At 43.5% G+C, this 18,817-nt stretch overlaps 3 protein-coding genes across 14 annotated transcripts in view; 2 read left to right on the top strand and 1 right to left on the bottom strand.

Moving 5' to 3' along the window:
- RHPN2 (rhophilin Rho GTPase binding protein 2) overlaps positions 1 to 5,698 on the top strand; it is a 62,112-nt gene extending 56,414 nt beyond the window's left edge. For all 3 annotated transcript variants that reach the window (XM_089781495.1, XM_014569485.4, XM_006114928.5), the window contains one exon: positions 2,964 to 5,698. In XM_089781495.1, the coding sequence (XP_089637621.1) occupies positions 2,964 to 3,215 (252 nt within the window). In that variant the 3' untranslated portion in view covers positions 3,216 to 5,698. The remainder of the gene's footprint in view (positions 1 to 2,963) is intronic.
- Positions 5,699 to 7,308: 1,610 nt separating this feature from the next.
- On the bottom strand, positions 7,309 to 16,918 carry FAAP24 (FA core complex associated protein 24). Of its 5 annotated transcripts, none has more exons than XM_006114921.5 (5): positions 16,779 to 16,918; positions 15,622 to 15,766; positions 11,499 to 11,638; positions 10,483 to 10,635; positions 7,309 to 8,587 (listed from the first exon to the last, which is right to left on the bottom strand). In XM_006114921.5, exons 2-5 carry the CDS (start codon positions 15,731 to 15,733, stop codon positions 8,339 to 8,341), a joined length of 654 nt encoding a protein of 217 aa, XP_006114983.1. In that variant the 5' UTR covers positions 15,734 to 15,766; positions 16,779 to 16,918; the 3' UTR covers positions 7,309 to 8,338. The 5 variants fall into 5 exon arrangements, with proteins under 5 accessions (XP_006114983.1, XP_075796238.1, XP_006114981.1 ...); XM_075940123.2 differs by having other exon boundaries at positions 11,499 to 11,551; positions 16,714 to 16,865; XM_006114919.5 differs by having other exon boundaries at positions 16,714 to 16,864.
- A 3-nt stretch (positions 16,919 to 16,921) lies between these two features.
- CEP89 (centrosomal protein 89) overlaps positions 16,922 to 18,817 on the top strand; it is a 119,409-nt gene continuing 117,513 nt past the window's right edge. For 3 of the 6 annotated variants that reach the window (XM_075940112.2, XM_075940114.2, XM_014569481.4), the window contains exon 1: positions 16,923 to 17,090. In XM_075940112.2, coding sequence (XP_075796227.2) covers positions 17,052 to 17,090 — 39 coding nt within the window. In that variant the 5' untranslated portion in view covers positions 16,923 to 17,051. Of the gene's footprint in view, positions 17,091 to 18,817 lie in introns of all 6 variants that reach the window. The other 3 variants (XM_075940118.2, XM_075940113.2, XM_075940115.2) reach the window with 2 other exon arrangements.

Raw genomic sequence — 18,817 nt, 5'->3', positions numbered from 1 at the left:
AAAAGGCGCTATTGCATTCACACTGGGCTTTTTCAAAAGAGAGCGTCTAGACTCTCTCTCTCGAAAAAGCGGCTTGCTTTGTCGACAGAACTGGCTGTAGTCTAGGGCTCTTTGTTGACAGTATCTGTTGATAAAGCCTCTGTCGACAAAAGCCAGTAGTTTAGATGTACCCATATATTGAGGGGTAAAAACTATTTAATCCTGCTAATATATAAATCCATTTACTTAGTTGCTCAAGAAATTTTTGACTAGTAGAAAATGATCACAAGATTTAAACCCTAAATAAATCAAGAAAATAAAAAAAACCTTTTGTAGTGTGAACACAATAAAGAATCTGTAGTTCAACTAAGGCTAATGCTGCATACCACCCAGTATTCTACAGCAAGCTTTAGGCTTGTGCTGGTGCTCAGCATTGTCATCTCAGAAGTGACTAAGGGATTTTTGTTGCCATTCTGTATTTTGACTTTGTAAATTAATCATTTTCCAGGTTTAAGCCTCTCTTCTGTGAGCACAAATCAAAGGATAGCTAAGAGCAACCTTGTACCTTGCCTCTCCAGCCTTCTGCAAGCACCGAAGGCTGGTGGTATACAATAGAATCACTGCAGGATGTGGCTGTAGATAAGCAGCATAGGGGACTTTACCTTAGAAGTATCTTAGGGTATGTCTACACTGCAAAGTTAATTCGGAATAACAGTCGTTATTCCAAATTAATTTCCATAGTGTCTACACAAGCAAACCGCTATTTTGAATTATATTCAAAATAGCGGGGTGCTTAATTTGAGTTTGGTAAACCTTATTGTACAAGGAGTAATGCCAAACTTGAATTAACTCATTCGGAATAGGCGCTGTGTAGCCGCTTAGTCCGAATTAGCTGGCCTCCAGCCTTCCCAGTTTCTCTTGGTGGCCACTCTGGGCCAAACCAGGAAAACTTTTCTCCTTTCCCCCAGCCCCGGAGCCCTTAAAGGGGGCAGACTCTGGTCACAGTGCCTGTGCCAGCTCCAAGCCTGCCGGCCCAGAGCCAGCAGTCACTGCCGCGACCCAGTGGCCCCAAAACATGAGCCAGCAAGCCCCTGGCAGCCAGCCCTCCACTGCACCCCAGGAGCAGTCTGCCAAGTCCCAGGAGCCTGCCAGGGCCCAGAGAAGGTGGGCGCCTTCCTGGTCCAAGGCGGAGATCAGAGTGGACTGTACTCAGGTTTGGGGGGATGCCCCCAATGTCTGTGATCTCCTCACTAGACAGAGGAACGCAGCCGTCTATGGCAGTAAAGCTGCCAGCCTGGCCACCAAAGGCCACATGCGAACCCAGGAGTAGGTTTGCATGAAAATCAAGTTGGTCCGGCAAGACCCCCAACCCTGAGTTTCTCCTCCCCCTTCCAGCTCCCTCCTCACAGGTTTTCCCCTCCTCTCCCCTCTCCATCTCTCATTCCCACCCCAGTTTCGGTCAATAAAGAGAGTTTGTATTTGACATCAGGAAGGGGGGTTAGGAAGGGGTAAGTGGAAGGAGGGAGGAATGAGGCACAAACCCCAGTGGGGCACACCAGGGAGGCTCTTAGTGCTCCTCAGGGTGGAAGCTCTCCTGCAGGGCCTCCTGGATACTGACAGTCCCCAAATGGCTCTCCGGGATGGCAGCCTGCAGAAAGTGCAGCCAGGCTCACACCAACACGTCCACAAGAAGCACCAGAGTGTCCAGGGGCAGCTCCGGCTCCATGTTGCAAAGTGCTGTTGTGTCCCGAGTGAGGGCAACCAGAGCACGCAGAGACACAAATGCTTTGCTGTTCCTCATCGAGGCAGGCAAGCAAGCAAGGACACCTGAGAACCGGCTGCCCAGGGAGTGGAGTGGGGGGGTGTCCCTTTAAGCACAGGCATCAGATAGCCTCAGGCAGCAGCCACACACAGACACTCCTGACCTGATGCCTTGCCTGACCTGGTTCTGGCTGGCCTTAAATCCGATTCTATGTCCAGTCAGTGTGGCTGCAGTATTTGCTAATTCAAGCTGCATTTTGTGTGTAGACGTGTTAATTTGAATTGGATTAATTCAAATTAACTATTTCGAATTAAGATAACTCGAATTAACGCTGTAGTGTAGACATACCCTTAGAGGTATGCCCCACTGTAACTCTTCCTGTAGCATAGGGGAGAAGGGCTAGGGGCCAGCCTGGTGAATGTCACTGGGGCTTACAGCTAAGCAAAACAGGCTCTCGTAGCAAGAAATCTTGCTCTGAGGCCCAAGAAAAAAGGATATCCATGGAGCTCCCTTTGCAAAGCCAATTTACTCCTGCATTTATTGCATTTCCAAATTGTATCCCCTGACAACATGTACTAGGATCAAGAACGGGTGGGAAATAATTTTAGCCCGGGGGGGGGGGGGGGGAAGAGGTGTCATGTCAGAAGTTTCTGAAGGGGCAGGGTCACGGGTGGAAGGGATGCAGCCAGGACATTTCTGTATTTCCATGCCCACAGACCCTGATTGGCCTGGGGGCCGGGAACACGTGTTTGCTCCCGCCCTCCCAGAGAGAACCGCCAGCTGGTCTGGTTGGTTGACTCTAAGCATCATGCACCATTGGTAGGGGAGGAGACTTTGCGCGATCCCCTGTCCCCAGGCCCTGATTGGCCTGTGGGTGGGGAAAGCAGCAGGGCAGTCGCAGGCCAGATCCAGCCTGTGGAGGCCTTTTTTGCCCACCCCAGATTTAGAAATAATTTAACACTTCTCAGAAAGATTTGCAGAAAGATTCACCAAAGGACACCTCTTGTTATCATTTGCCTTTTCTCACTTGTATCAAGACATAACCAAGTATTATATCAAGTACTGTATCAAGTATTTCATTAGAATAATTAATGCAGAATACTGCAGTCTGACTTGGAAAATGATTTCACACACTGTGCAAACTTTTATCTTCAGCATGTTTAATCCTTATGGATGATTGATTTTTTGTTTTAACATTTTCTCCCCATTCCTTTTCCTACAGCATAAGAGTGCTACTTACTCTGTGGGGATGCAAAAGACATACTCCATGATATGCTTAACCATGGAAGAGGATAAAATCACCAAGACCAAGAAAGCCACTCCAAAATTGCCCTTTCTAAGTTGGGGAGCCAAAAATAGGGAGAAGGCTGCAAGCACCCTGTGCCTTCCTTCTGCTGTAGCTGGCATTTCTCAGCCTAAGAAGAAATTTTCTTCTCGTTTGACTGTACTGAACACTGAAAATGAATTGTACTGAGTCTTTAAATAGAAGAATCTGTTTAATGTGAAGTTATATCTAAATGTAGAGGAATCTTTGTGTATATGCCAGAAATGCAAAACATATATGTAAGGGGTTAGATGCTAATATTTTACACCAGTGTAAATAGATACTAACTCTATTGACAAATAGTATAGTTACTAAGCATTTACACCAGTGTAAACTGCAGGTCAATAAGTGCAAAACTAACTTTAAAAATGAATGGTTTAGAATCTGAACTTACATGTAGTGTTTGATCAGAACAGAAGTAGTTGTAGGAGGTATTGGGGAATCGTGTTTAAAAAACAAAACTTTAGCTCAGGCGTGAGGAACCTTTTTTGGATTGGGGGCCACTGACTCACAGAAAAATCATTTGGGGGCTGCACACAAGTTAGAAGTCAATCCCCTCCCCCCCATGTGGCACCACCCCCAACTGAGGAAACATGCTCCTCACATTCCCCTTGCACACTACAGCCTAGTGGGGGCTTAGGCTAGTAGATCTTGTGTGCTCCAGTCCTGCAGTAGGGTGCAGATTCCACAATGCTGGGGGTGGAGGGGAAAGAGTCCTGAGCCTCAGGGGCCGCATCCAGGCACACGTGGCCCCCAGGCTTGGTTCCCCACTCCTGCTTTAGCTTAAACTGGACTCCTTGGGAATTTCAATTGGGGGTATTTCTATGCACACCATAGATGGGAGTTATTTATTGCTGTATATATAATAGTACTAGTCATAAAATGAAGGATTTTTTTAAATTTAAAGGCTTAATAAACACAGAAATTGATAAGCATCAATTTAAACTTTCTGAACAAACAGCAAGAATAGACAGGCTTGATAGAGCTATTATTGAGGGTGAAACTTACCCGATGCAAACGAACAGTACAAAGCCTACCTATCATGTAGCTCACACTTGAGCATCATAAGTGGCTTATGTAGAAAATAAGTGAATTTTGCTGTAGGAAAAGATAATTGCAATGGCTTAACCATCAAAAGGGAAGCACACTTCAACTACAAGAGAGTTTGACAGCCCTAATTTTTAAAAAAATTCAAGATTCACTTCTAATGTCTTGCTAAATTCATTAGAAACAAGGCTTACCTCCAACTTAAAAATAATTTAACTCAAAGTAAAAGCTTTTTGTTTAGCCTTGTTAAAATCAGTGCTCAGTGTGTAAAATCTCACACTTATAGCTAAAATAACCATTGATTAACAATACGGAATTTATTATGACACTTTAAAAGTATGTAATTTAAAAATGGGTTTTCAGTCACTCAGCATTAAGTCATTTATATATTACTAAGGGGCTGTACCCTCGATTTGCTATGCTTGCCTACGCCCCGCTGGCAGCTGTCACTTCTCTGAGAGAGCCTGTTGATGTCATTCTTGTTGCCTGGCAGGAACATTCTGTCATCCAGCAGGAAAAACTTTTTTATATATTGAGAGAGAGATAGTGCCAAATGAGACGAGGGCGCTTTATGAATGTACAGGGGAGCTGACAGCCACGCAGGGCCTCTGGGCAAGGTATCGAGAGTGGAGGGGAAAAAGGAGTGTAGCTCTGTGCTCCAAGAAAGGGCAGGTGGCCCTCAATACTATGCAGACCATGACACTTTCCTCTCTATAGTGCTGTGTGGAGTGCACCACATATGCCCCTTTCTTCCTAGGGGCTCCACCTGCAATTGTCCCATTTGCCTCGTTTGTGAATGTAAGAGAATAAGGAGCTCACACTGCAAGTTGCCAAATCCTTCATATCAAACTATAAAGCAAATTGGGAAGCCATCTAACATGTAATTGTGTGTTAATTTCCTTGAGAGAATATTTGGCTACGTCTACGCTGGCATGATTTTGTGCAAGAACTCTTTTGCGGAAGTTCTTGTGCAAAAACTCTTCCAGAAGAGAGCGTCTACACTGGCATGTGCCTTTGTGCAAGAGATGTGCTTTTGCGCAAGAGCATCCTTGCCAGTGTAGATGCTCTCTTGCTCAAGAAAGCTTTGATGGCCATTTTAACCATAGGGCTTTCTTGAGCAAGAAATTCATGTTGCCTGTCTACACTGGCCTCTTGCGCAAGAACAGTTGCGCAAGAGGGCTTATTCCTGAGCGGGAACATCATAATTCTTGTGCAAGAAGCACTGATTTCATACATTAGAACGTAAGTGTTCTTGTGCAAGAACTCGCGGCCAGTGTAGACAGGCAGCAAGTTTTGGCGCAAAAGCTTTTGCGCAAGATCGCGCCAATGTAGACACACGGCCTTTGTGTTTATATATTTTGATTGTTTTAAAGTTGCTAACACTGTAGTGTTAGACCAAGATGCTATCTACAGAGTAGATGTATGCTGTTTGATACTCAAAACACTAAACTAATAGGAAAAAAGTGTACATGTACATCTTGACACCATGGGTATAATTTAACTCATGTTTGGTTTTGTGTTATGACAGATGTAAATATGTTAGATTTAAAAGCTTATTTAAGAATAAAAAATCATGTTACCATTTAGTAATGCCTTTTTTGCTTCTGCTACTGATTAGATGAAACAATGTAACTACAAGTGTTTCACAGTTGACTTTATTTTGAAGCTATGTGCTAACAGACTCCTCTTTATAAAGAACATTTTTAGCAGACCGCTTTCTTAAGTTTGACTTTAGTTGAGCTATATTGCAAATAACACTAAAACTAGCAACATTACAAAACAAGTATTATAAAAGTTTTCCAGAGTCTTGGCATCATCCTGCAGCCCTGCACACCACTTGAAGTGGCCAGGTGTGGAAGCCATTTGCTTTTCTGCGAGATGTGCCCTCTGGGGAGGAGGGATGGCTGTGTGTTCTCCCCAGTACAATCTCATAGCTCCCATTGGCCAGTTTCACAGAGAAACATGCAGGACTGTTGCCAGCTGATTTGAGCAATATGCCACAAGAAGGGAGCCTGCCCTGAGTCTCGCTGGAGATGCCTAAGATAAGTGCCTCCTGGCTAGAGCCTGTACCTACTCTGCCTCCCACCCAACCCTCCACTCCCCTTCCTGCACTCCTGCCCCAGGTCACGATCCAAACCCTCTGCACCCCATCTTATACCCTTCCTCTAGCTCCCTTCTGCGCTAATGGAAGAGTGTGGCCCTTGATCACTTAGCAAGTTCTTGGAGTGCCCCCCATCAAAAATTATTGCCCACCCCGCATTCAGATTAAGGATGTTAACTAGCAATTAATTTACTACTCGACTAGTTGATGGAATTTCCATTGACTACTTGACTAGTCAATACAAGCACATCTTCTGCCTTTAAAATGTACAAGAATCCCACCGGGGACTTTTATGCATTTCAGAGCCGGAACACCACATAGAGCCCATGGCCAGCGGGAAGTCCTGCTGACTTCAGGCTCCACGTGGACGCTTCCACTTCGAAATGCGCAAGAGCCCAAGCAGGGAACTCAGTCCCCCTTGGGACTCTTGTGCCAGCTTTGAAATGTACTCTGCACAGAGTCCAGGGTCTCCCCAGTTGATCCCGGGCTCCAAGTGGCACTGCCGCTTTGAAATGCCAAGGTCCAGCTGACCTCTGGCTCCACGCTGTGCTGCTGCTTTTAAGTTCTCCCCTCTTCTCCCTTCCCCTTGCTGCCTCTTCCCTCTCCCTTGCTGCCTCTATCAGATAAAGGCAGCAAGAGGGAGGGGAACTACTAGTCAACTATACTGTCAACTAGTCTCTACTTCAGATGTTCATTTGCTCTACTTAGAATTAGATTGCCATCTTGTGGCAGGCTAGGAAAGACTAAATTTCAAATGGACAGATGCAGAACTTTTACATTTATGCAGGCTGCAGTCAGTGGAGGGTGATACACTACAAATTGTTGATATCTTGATAGTCCATGGAATAGAACTGAATAATGTGCTGTTGCTGTATCCTCCTACAATACATTATATTTATGAAGTCACATTTGTGGATCTTTAATATTTTCATAACCTTCAGCCTAACTCAATAGTGTTCATATACATATTCCCTTGGGTTCACTTCATCTTCATAATTTAATCTTATTAGCAAAGTAAACATATCAGCCCACACCGTACCAAATCATTTTTCAAAACTGACATTTTCTAGGAACTAGCAGAAGATTCACTACAGCTCATCTCAACTAGTTTATTTTTAAATGATCAAAACTATTAGGAGTTACATCAGTCATCAATTCTACAGCAAATTGTATTTGAAAAATAAAGGGTATTTTTGTGTGCAGCACAAAAACTGTCTGACATGTAAGGATCTTAGCTCCAAAGTAATTTTTAATCAAGGCTCTAAGGATATCTATGGCTCTTATCCAGTCCTGGAAATAGAGGTTTGCAATAGATTAGAAACTTCTTGCTTTACATAATTTACTGAAATCAGCCATTTGAAATTTAAAAAAATGCTTGTCATGATTGCCAGGCAATATACAGAGTGGAGGTGGTGGTGGTGGGGCGTGTCAGTCGGCTCAGCAGAATCTGGTATGCGTGGGGTGCCAGTTTCATGTGCCCTTGCTTCCCCTGTTGATGCCTCTGATACAGAATGAGGGGGCTGCATGTAACTCATTGATTAACCTTGTACATTAACATCCCTACTCCAAAGTAATAAACCATGGACTCAGAATTACATCTTTTACTTATGCTAGACCCATTAAAATGAACAGAACAAAATGGCATGACCAAAAAGGCATCTAATCTTGGGCCCAAATGAGGTTTACAGAATTAAAAAAAAAAGCAAGAACTCAGATATAACAGAATAAAATACAACTCACTCACAATGAGAAACTCAAATGATTCCTTGACAACCACCATAAAATTGAACTCAGAACACTAAATATAAAAGGCCAGATCCGAACTTGTAAATGCAGATATACAGACAAACATCCACAGAAGATCTGGCAATGTAAGCAGAGTTTATATTGGGGGGGAATAACAGGTGGTGGGGGTGGATCTATAACATAGGGAGAAGGCTGAAATCTCAAGAGCCCTGCTCATCTCCTTTCAGTTGCTGATTGCAAGTGACAGTGGTGCCCTCAACATAGGAATTCATGCTTGTATTGTTCTATAAAAACAATTCCACCCATAAAACTCAGAGATTACTTTCCACTTCCAAAGAGGAAAGCCCTCACATTTGTCTGAGATATTAATGAGCTAATGTCACTTTGTCTGTGAAAGGAAAGCATGAATTTGTTGTGCTATTGCTTGTCCTACTACTAGCTCGAGGTCCTGGACAGATGCATTGCAAAGCTGGTGGATGCTTACAAACTGCTGTAGTAGAAGTAGAGCTTTTGTTTTCCCAACACCTGGAATCTGCTGGACTGTTCGAAGTATTGATGGCTCCAGTAGCTGGGAACATTTTTTACGAAGAAAGGGGTTACTAGTCTGATCTTTACTTTGCTCATGGACCTGAAACAAAAGAAAGTAGAAGCTGAGCTCCACTTAGCATAGCCCTGATTTGTTTTTCTTAAGTCATTTCATTATAGAGAATTTACTCTTTAATTTAAAGCACTTCTATCTATTTACCAGTTAATATGCAGTTTGAGAGTAAAATGCAATGTAACTAAATTCTACCACTTAGCTGAAAGAGACAGAGCCATGAGAAACATAAAGGGAAGAAAAGTGGAATTATACAGTTGGCTGGATGCAGGACGAAAACAGGGCAGATCAGAGGAGGGCAGTAGCTGTTCTCAAAAAAGCAGATCTAAATTTTGTTATAGCACCTAGGAGACTTCACATTCTTCATACTCACCCATTCTTAAGAGCAAAAGAGGTTACTGACACCGTTTCTGCAGACACTACCACAGCCTTGGGCTGCCCTCCCCTTATACTCCAAGAAATAGATTCTTTGTAAGCTTGCAAAAGACTCAGATGTCAAAATGTAGGCATGTAGTTGATTTTACAAATTATGCAGTGTTGAGAGCAGATTAAATATTCTTCCTTGGAATACTTATTCAAAAGCTTCATGAAATTTTGCATGAATCAAGAAAAAAAAGGAATGTCAATGGAATACGCCTCAGAAAATACACAACAGAATTGTTTAAAATCTGAGTGCTGATCAGTCATCAGTTCATGTTGATTAAAATGTAGTCCTACTCTTAAGAAGAACACTAAAAGTGGCATATTTAATGTATTCCCAAGATTTCCCAATTAACCAAGTTGACCAAAAAAAAAAAAAAAAAAAAAAAAAAGGGTTTTCTAACTGCTGCCCACAATCTGAGGTCTGAAAGAAGACATTATTTTCATTTCACTCAGCAACTTGTAATAAAGATTCTAAGGCCAAACAATGTCCTCTCTACAGATGTACAACTTTGTCTTCAGATTTTTCACTGGTAACTGCAAACCTCATGGTCTCTTCACAACTGTAACTGGTTAGTCTGTAATTCAAGTTTAGTACATGTTTCTGCTGATGGTGCACAAGAAGAAAAAGAATCCAGATTACTCTCTACAATTCACTGACTCAAATACCAGCAGGAGCAAAGGGCAGTATAAATTATTTCTGACACAAAGGAAAGCAAATATGACCCTGAAAATATACTGGGAGCAGTCAGTTTTCATAGTAAAACTAAATTTTACTACATCAGATCAGTGTTGTATTTTTTCTGCTGAGGCTTTCATTCCTGGGGTCTGCTTTGAAGCAACTCTTTAAGCAGAGCTTTGTCTTGCCTGACCTTTATTATCAACACTTCAATTGTTTGTGATTCCTTCACAATGAAGTGTTTTTGATCAACCAATCATTTTGGTAAGGTGAACATGCATTTCCCATTAATGTAGATGAGGGCATGCCAAGTCTTAAGGAAACATCTATTTTTTTCCTATCATGAAGTAGTACTCAGATCCCACCGTTTGCTGCTTTCTACTACATCAGACAACAGATAAATGAACAATTAAGCAAGTAGAAGAATAGCAGTCAGACAACAAATATAAAGACAATACTTCTAGCCTGAGAAGACAAAGCCCTAAACATGCACATACTGGACAAAGATTTTCAGTGAAGAAAACTTGCTGAAACATTTCAATGACACCTCTTATGCCCACGTGTAGAATCCAAGTTCAGTTCCCCCCAAGTTTGATCCTTTGATTCTTAAACTGGCATGGAAGTGTTAGAAGTGACAAGAATGGAGTGGTAAGTTTTTTGTGACACCTCTCTATTCTGCAGTCAATGCTCAATGCAGCATTGAAAATCCAGGAGAGGATCATGTCTAACTCTTAACTCAGAATACAAGTTGCTGAGACATGAAAAAAGCAACACATTTTCAGACGTGTATCAATGTTTACTCACTGGTAGAGACCCTAATACTTACTAGCTGGATAATAAGTTGAGATGCTTCTTCCTGATTGGCCACTGGAAGCAATGTCATTCCAAGTTCTAGCACAATAAATTTCTGCACTGCTGGAAAGTATTGATCACTTATCTGGGTTTTTTCAACTAACACAATTCCATGAAGACTGCTGGCCTTTGAAAAAGAGAAACAAAAGTGAGGTGAAACAAATCATACATCTAGTACAGTGGTCACCAACCAGTAGATTAGGATATACTGGTAGATCTTGGAGCCTCTGACAGGTGATCCTGACTGGTTTGGCTGGGAGGCACTTCAGCTGCCCCTCTCCCCACTGCCCTGCTGCTCCTGCCTAGAGCCTCAGAGCCGCCTCCTGGGAGCCTCCTGCTTGTTTTGCAGGGTGGGAGAGACAGGCAGGAGGCACTAATGTCACTCTCTCCCGCTCCCCTACACCCCATCTTCACAGAGTGAGGAGGATGGGGCCTTGGCAAAGGGGTAAGGGCAAGGGCAGGGCCTCAAAGAAGGGGCGGGGCAAGGGTATTTGGGTTTGAGGTAGATCCTGGACTGACAAATTCAAAAAGTGATCTTGTGCTTAAAAAGATTGGAGACTACTTATCTAGTAATACTTCTCCAATGGGCCTGCTCATCAGGCAGTCAGTATTCAAGAAGGTGGAGAGAGAAAGGTACATGAAACACCCCCTTCTACATGAACCTAAAAAGAAGTCAATATGTGTCTAGGCATGAACCACAGTATTTGCTGGAATACTTTAGTTGAAATTCTAGAAAACAAAAGTGGTTACACAAATTTAGTGCATGCTCGGTCAGTTTTCAGATGGAAAGCTTTCTATTAATGAATTCAAGTACAATAGGATAGAAAATAGCCATAAAAAATCTGATTATTACATTTTTTTCTATTTTTAAAGCTTGGAATAATGAAACTCTCTTATTAATGTGGATTCTTCTGTTAAGGGGTAAAACCCTAAGGTTTTGTGATGTGAGCTTTATCTCCGTCTCCTTTCTAAACTTCATGTAGAACTTACATTTCTAAACCGAACGAGACGTCTTTTGAAACCATTTCCTGCCACCAAATCTGCTTCAGAAATATATAAAATGCAAGATCTGTTTGAAAGATGAAAATCCACAAGTCCTAAACCATCTTCAAGAATTACCTTAATTTTCCCTTAAAAATAAGATTGGAAAAAGAAAATTGTAACAATACAAAACAGTTTTATATTGCCTGGATATTTTTTCATAAAAATACAGGAACTTAATGCCCCAATCCTGCAAACATTTATGCATGTGGTTAAGTCTCACTGACTTCAAAAAGCTTGTTTGGCTATATGGTGTATATCAGGGCTACTTTAGAAGCCCTGAGGGCCACAATGATACCCATAGCACATGCCAAGGGCTGCAATGTACATGCAAATATATGCAAATAGGTGTTCACACTGCTAGGCTTGAATACAGAGATTAAGGCAAAACTACACAACATACAGGCCTTATTAAAGTCAGTTCTATTGATATTAATAAAATGCACTATTTACCTGATTTACCCATATGACAGCACTTTTAATGAGCAGTGAAAGTACAGGAATTTAACTACTAAAACACATATCAATAGAAGACCGTTATATTGACTACTTTTTTTGTTTTGGCTCTCACCTGCGGGCTGCGTGTTGAGCCCATGTAAACCCAAACCACACCACGGGCTACAAACAAATGGGCTGTGGGCCGTGTGTTGAGTAGTCCTGGTGTATACCTTACTAGGGACATAATAGAGTAACTATGCAAATGATTAGCAGCTCATGCTTATTGGTTGCCATAATGGTTACACGCCTGCTCCTGAGAATCCGGCTTCCACCCCATACTGCTGCCTCTGTATCAGACCCTGCAGTAGGTAGCGCCAGCCAGCTCCCTGCGAGTGTGGCCAGGAGCATGGCTGGGAGCTGACTTAAAAGTAGGGATGTAAAAGTGTACACATGCAAATGGACTCATTAGTTAGCCTGGGCTCATCGGCTGTATGCAGCCCCCTTCACCCATGCTGCTGCCTCTGTATCAGCCAGGAGCTGCCCAACCATTGTGTAATTGAATAAATGCTAAAATTGTCAGTGGTTACAAACTTATCGTAGTAACTGCAAAGCTGGCTCCCAGTGCACACTGGCTCCCTGGGAGCTGGACGGCAGATGGGAGCCAGCTGTCATCCCATGTTGTTGCCTAGCGCAGGGTAGTAGCCAGCTCCTCAGGAGTGGGGCAGCATGCGGATCCAGTGCATGCTGGGAGCTGGCTTCCAACACACATCGGCTCCTGGAAGAGTTGACTGCTGCCCCATGCTGCTGCTTCTGATACACTAGCATATACTGGCTGCCGGCCCCACTCTTGGGGAGCTGGCTGGGCTGCAAAGGCTGCAATGTGTAACCATGTAACTGATAATATTTTTCACAGTTACCTAATTAACTGCTTTTTAATATCCCTCTGTCTTACAAAAGCTTTCATTCTCCTCTGACTATATATTTTCTATGTTGATGTCAATCTGTATCCTTTAAAAAATGGAGCCTCCAGTTCTGCAAAAATGTGTATTATTTGTACTAGTATAGCACCTACGAACCCGAGTCACAGGCCAAAACCTCCCCATGGTAGGCACTGTATACAGAACAAAAAGGGCAGTTTCTGTCCCAAAAACATACAAACCAATATAAGACAAGGGCTGGAAACAGACAAGAGAGTACAAGGAAATAGCAAGACAATGTCGATCGGCATGATAGGTGGTGGTCTCAGCATATCAGTAACCCAACTGCTACCCACAAAGTTCCTGTTAATCAGTTAAACGTCAGGTTGATTTAACGTTTAACTGGTTAATTGGCTGAAGTGGGATCCCAGCCCCCAAGTCCTGCATTGGGGTGGCTGCTGGCTCCCAAACCCTGCCTGTGGGACTGCTTTGGATGAGAATAGCCCTTTTCAGCGGCAGACCCCCTGCAGGGCTGGATCAGCTCCCTGCCTGCAGCAGGTGAGGAACTGCTCCAGCCCCCACAGGTTACCAGTTAACTAGAACCGGTAAGCACCATCCTAATTGGGTAATACTTAGCAGTTAACTTTTCACATCCCTGTGTGGAACCTTGATATAAAGCAGAAGGACATAATGAAGGAGTAATTATAAAAGTAGAAGAAGCAGGAGAAGACAGTCACAGACACCAGGAGAGAACATCAGCTCAGTTGACAGTGTTAAAGGTGTCTGACAGATCAATGAGGATGAAACATTGGTTCTGAGATTTGGGTCAGAAGAGGTCATTAAAGAGTTTGGCAAAAGGGGTTTCAGTTGAGTGCAAGAGATAAAAACCAGAGTGGAGATGGTCTAGCATGGAACTGGAGAAGAGAAGCTCCAAACAGCAACTGTAAACAGCCTCACACAACAATATAAGAGATAAAAGGGAGAAGGGGTGGTAGTTAGAGAAGTGACATCTATGGTGTTTTTAAAATGGGAAAGACTGAAGTATGTTTGCATTGTGAGGAAAAAGAGTAAGAGGGGAGTAGAAGGCTGGCATTACTCATGTTAATATCTACTCAGTTCAGTAAATCATATTCTGAACAAAACTAGGCTTTTTGTTATGACTTCCCGCTAAACTTCTAAGTGATTCTAAAAGCATTTCCCAGATATGGCTTTATCATGAACACAAACCCACTAATGTGGATGCTATACCCATATAGACTCCAAGGTCAACAATTGGGGTCTACTTTCATGGTTCCATTTGCAGGACCAGAGTCTGCATTTGCAAAGAAATGACTTCTTACTCAGGTTACTGGCAGATTCTCATTTGCATTGTACAGGCTGTGTGATTGGACTGAAGCTAGGATATGGAAAACAATGCTATGATGGAAAAATAGGAGCTTTTAAACCAGTAGGCTACGTCTACACTGGCATGATTTTCCGGAAATGCTTTTAATGGAAAAGTTTCCGAAAATGCTTTTAACGGAAAAAGAGCGTCTAGATTGGCAGGATGCTTTTCCGCAAAAGCACTTTTTGCGGAAAAGTGTCCGTGGCCAATCTAGACACGCTTTTCCGCAAAAAAGCCCCGATCACCATTTTCGCGATTGGGGCTTTTTTGCGGAAAAGAAATCTGCTGTCTACACTGGCCCTTTTGCGCAAAAGTCTTTCGAAAAAAGACTTTTGCCCGAATGGGAGCATCCTAGTTTTTCCGCAAAAGCACTGACAATCTTACATGAGATTGAAACAAAATACAGGACTATGTAGTACTTTAAAGACTAACATGATAGTTTATTAGATGATGAGCTTTTGTGGGTCAGACCCACTTCCTCAGATCAAATAGTGGAAGAAAATAGTCACAACCATATATACCAAAGGATACAATTAAAAAAATGAACACATATGAAAAGGATAATTCACATTTCAGAACAGAAGGGGGGATGTGGGGGGGGGAGGGGGAAAGGTAAATGTCTGTGAGCTAATGATATTAGAGGTGGGGAAAGGTAAATGTCTGTGAGCAAATGGTATTAGAAGTGATAATTGGGGAAGTTATCTTTGTAATGAGTAAGATAGTTAGCGTCTTTGTTGAGACCGACACTAACTATCTTACCCATTACAAAGATAGCTTCCCCAATTATCACCTCTAATACCATTAGCTCACAGACATTTACCTTCCTCCCCCCCGCATCCCCCTTCTGTTCTGAAATGTGATTTGTCCTTTTCATATGTGTTCATTTTTTTAATTGTATCCTTTGGTATATATGGTTGTGACAATTTTCTTCCACTATTTGATCTGAGGAAGTGGGTCTGACCCACGAAAGCTCATCATCTTATAAACCACCTTGTTAGTCTTTAAAGTGCTACCCAGTCCTGTATTTTGTTTCAGCTACACCAGACTAACATGGCTACATTTCTATCACTATTTTACATGAGATTTTCAGTGCTTTTGCGGAAATTCAAGCGGCCATTGTAGACAGCTGGCAAGTTTTTCCGCAAAAGCAGATGATTTTGCGGAAAAACTTGCCAGTCTAGACGCAGCCGTAGAGTAGCAGTTTTACTTTAAATTCTATACAGGATCAAGCAGTTTGCTTGATTAGTTGGAATCAGTATTAAAACCACTTGGAAAAGAGTTATTCTATATGTAGACTAGTTTGTACACGTTGGTGCTTTAATTACATGCTTACCTTGTAATCCTTGAGCTATCTGTGACCCTCTCCATTTCTCATTTCCAATCACATGTCCGTAAGGGACACTGACAGCTCCTGCTTTGACAGGTGTAATTTCTTTTGCTGTCATTTAAACTCCTTTCCTGTGTTAGTTTAGCAAAAGCTAAACAGGGGAATGTGAAAAATGTTATTTCATCCCAGACCACCCAGCCTCAAAATCCATCCAACAATCTAGTCCAGCTACAGCCATCTACAACAGGTTCTCTAGCCACTCCTCCAAAATGCAACTATATTAGATGGTTAAAATAATAAAACGGGAGGAAGGATATTTTTGTAGTTAAAAAACAGGCCTAGAAATCAGGGGAAGTAGGTTTTATTCCCAGCTGTGCCATTAATTGGAAAAAAAAAAAAAGTGTAGCTCCACATTTTCAGCTATCAGCCCCTTGAAAAGCCCTTTCAATTCTTTTAGTCATCTCGAAAGGTTTTTTTTATTTTAAATAGAACAACGATGCAAGATTTGTGAATGCTCAAAAATCCAGAGGCAGGCTCCCACAAATTAGGAAATTAGTTAACGGCTCCCACTAATTATGGGATTTGCTTTTTTTATTATTATTTTTCCATTTGGTTTTGAGCCTTTTTGGGTTCACATTCCTATGCTTTTCTCTGCAACCCACTAGGGTCAGAAGCTTTGCAAACGCATTTAGGCTCCCCCTGTAATCACATGACTCCAGGAAACAAGACTTTTTAAGAAAAAGAACCAACCATTAGGAGTCAGTGGCGTTGGGAATTTGCAGCTCTGCCAGAAAAAACCACCCACTTTCCCAGGGGCAGACATTCGCAGCACGTGCGCTACAGGACAGGACCCTTCCCGAGAGCCCAGTATGGGGGCGGGGGACCAGTGCACCAAGGGCCCCGGCGGATGGGTCAGGGCAGCAGCACAAGCCGGCTGCGGCGCGAGCCACGAGAGGGGTTTCGGGGGCCACCTGGGCACGAGACTGGCCAGTCATTCACAGCAGCGCCGTGAGACTATCCCCCCGCCCTGGGAGGGGCCCGCACCACTTTTGAGGCCCCGCCCCCTACCGACTCCGTTTAGCTTCGCCGAACCGCTACCTTCACCGCGCGGCGCCACAGCACCGCCCTCCGCAGCCAATTCGCCAGCCAGAGCGCCGGGTTACCTGCGCCACACAGTTTACGATGATTGACACTGGCAATCACCAATAGGATTCAAGAGCCTCCAACGGCGGAGGCGGGCAGGAAGGTGGCCATCAGGAACAGTTGAGGGTTGCTACGGGAGAGAAAGGATGAGTAAGGCCAGTGCTGATTGGCTGAGGCTTTCCCTGCCACCAATCAGGCGTGCTGTTGTTGTGAGGCTGGTTGTGAAGGGGGAAGCTTCTGGGAATAGAAGTGGTGGTGTGGGCTGGTGCCGGTCCCGTTTTCAGCTTGTGCTCATGGCGCTTAGTTTCAGGAGAGGCCGGAAGGGCCCCTTTGTGAGTATTATCCCGCAAGTCCGAGCGGTCAAAGGCCCAAAGGGGGCACGGGGCCGCGGCGCTCATCATAGACTAGAAGGGACCTGATGGACGCTGCTGTTCCCCCGAAGCACCCTCCCCCACCCGCGGGGGCCCCCACCCTTTCCCACCAGGCCCCCAGTGCTGAACAAGAGGCTGTGGACAGTCGGCTTCAGCCTGGCCAAGGTGTCCCCAGAGCATGGACCTGCCCCTTCTGCAGAGACCATGGTGAATCTGAAGCACTTCCCAGGCCTGTGACGGCAAACGTGAATCCCGTTACCTACGTCTACGCTGCAGGAATTTGTGGGCAGAGGCAATGCAAATGAAGCGCTCATTAGCATTTCTTACGCTCTCTTTTGCATAGTCGCTTCCGATTCTTTTTGTGGAAGAGGTTTTTGCACACAAAAAAGCAGTGAGGAATGGCCATTTTGCATGCACGCACGCGCATACACACCAACCCAACCCTTTTGCTCAAATTCCTCCTTTTGAGAGGCATAAGCTGTTGACAACCGTTGTCCCAGGTGGTCCTTTTTGGAGTGATGCTGGGGAGACACACTCAGCCACAGTTCAGCAGCAGTTTTGCTTGTATCTGCTGTAGAAAAGAGATCTGTCAAAGCCCAGCAGATCAGCTGCTTCCATCAGGGGCCATCATAAATCTTATCATGCCTGTAGCTAACCTAACATTGAAATTGAGTGTTGGGTGATTTGTTCAGTGTTCAGAACCAGAAGACTCATCCCCAGGGTGCACTGGATGGCATGGGAATGGTGCACTGGAGTGGATTGGCATTAGAGAGGAAAGAGCAAATGGGGTCCATGCTTTCTTCTTACTCTTGGACAAAGGCAGCATGGCTACATTGAACGAATGGCTATTGCACCAGCCTGGATTGGTATCCACATTTTCCCCCCTTCTCCAAAGGTTAACAGTAGATTGGGAAGGATCTTAGGAGATGTTTTGAAGAATTTTGTGGCTGGGGCAGAGGGGAAGGAGAGAGAAGAAAAAGTTAAAGAACTATCAATTTATTGCTCTGCCTGTTTTTGTCCAAGAAGCACATGTGCACTCATCTAGCTTGCCCTCTTTAAGCAGCTCAGTTGATAGCAGAAAATAAAGGTTGTAATTAACAAACATATAACTTTAAAAAGTGATTTGTACACAAATGAATTATTGTATTTCAGAGAACACTTAGAATGTACATCACAACATAATTAACTGAAGGTTTTTCGTTATGATCAGGGCTTGACAAATGGCAGCGAAATCTACTTGCCAGCCCTGCACTCCTCACGTGCAAGACCCACATTGCGCATGCGTGCGCCATCGGTGAATGGGGCGACCGGCTGAAATCTACTCGCCACGGGAGAGTAGAAACAGCAATTTGTCGAGTCCTGATTATGATGATAAAAAAAAATTCAACTTTTTCTTTTGGGTTTTTTGTTTTTGTGCTGCTCCCAGTGGAGTATTAGCCTGCTAGTCACACTGTTTACTTTTATCTCTAAATAATTACAGGAATACCTTGAATTACCAGACCATTAAATGTTTCACTTAAAAAAAAAAATAGAATGGGTCATGTCAGTTCAGAATACTGCCTATTAAATCCAGGATCTGGAAGCAGTAGCCTTTGATAATTCAGATGGAAAGAATCTTTGAAACGCACCAATTCAGGAGCTAGTAAATTAGTACAATTGCCTTCCCAATTTCAATAGTTCTCATTTTT

Source organism: Pelodiscus sinensis, chromosome 12, assembly GCF_052426305.1.
Source record: "Pelodiscus sinensis isolate ZL-2025 chromosome 12, ASM5242630v1, whole genome shotgun sequence".
NCBI lineage: Eukaryota > Metazoa > Chordata > Testudines > Trionychidae > Pelodiscus > Pelodiscus sinensis.
Note: the sequence above shows the minus strand (reverse complement) of the source record. Positions and strands in the feature narration are given on the sequence as shown.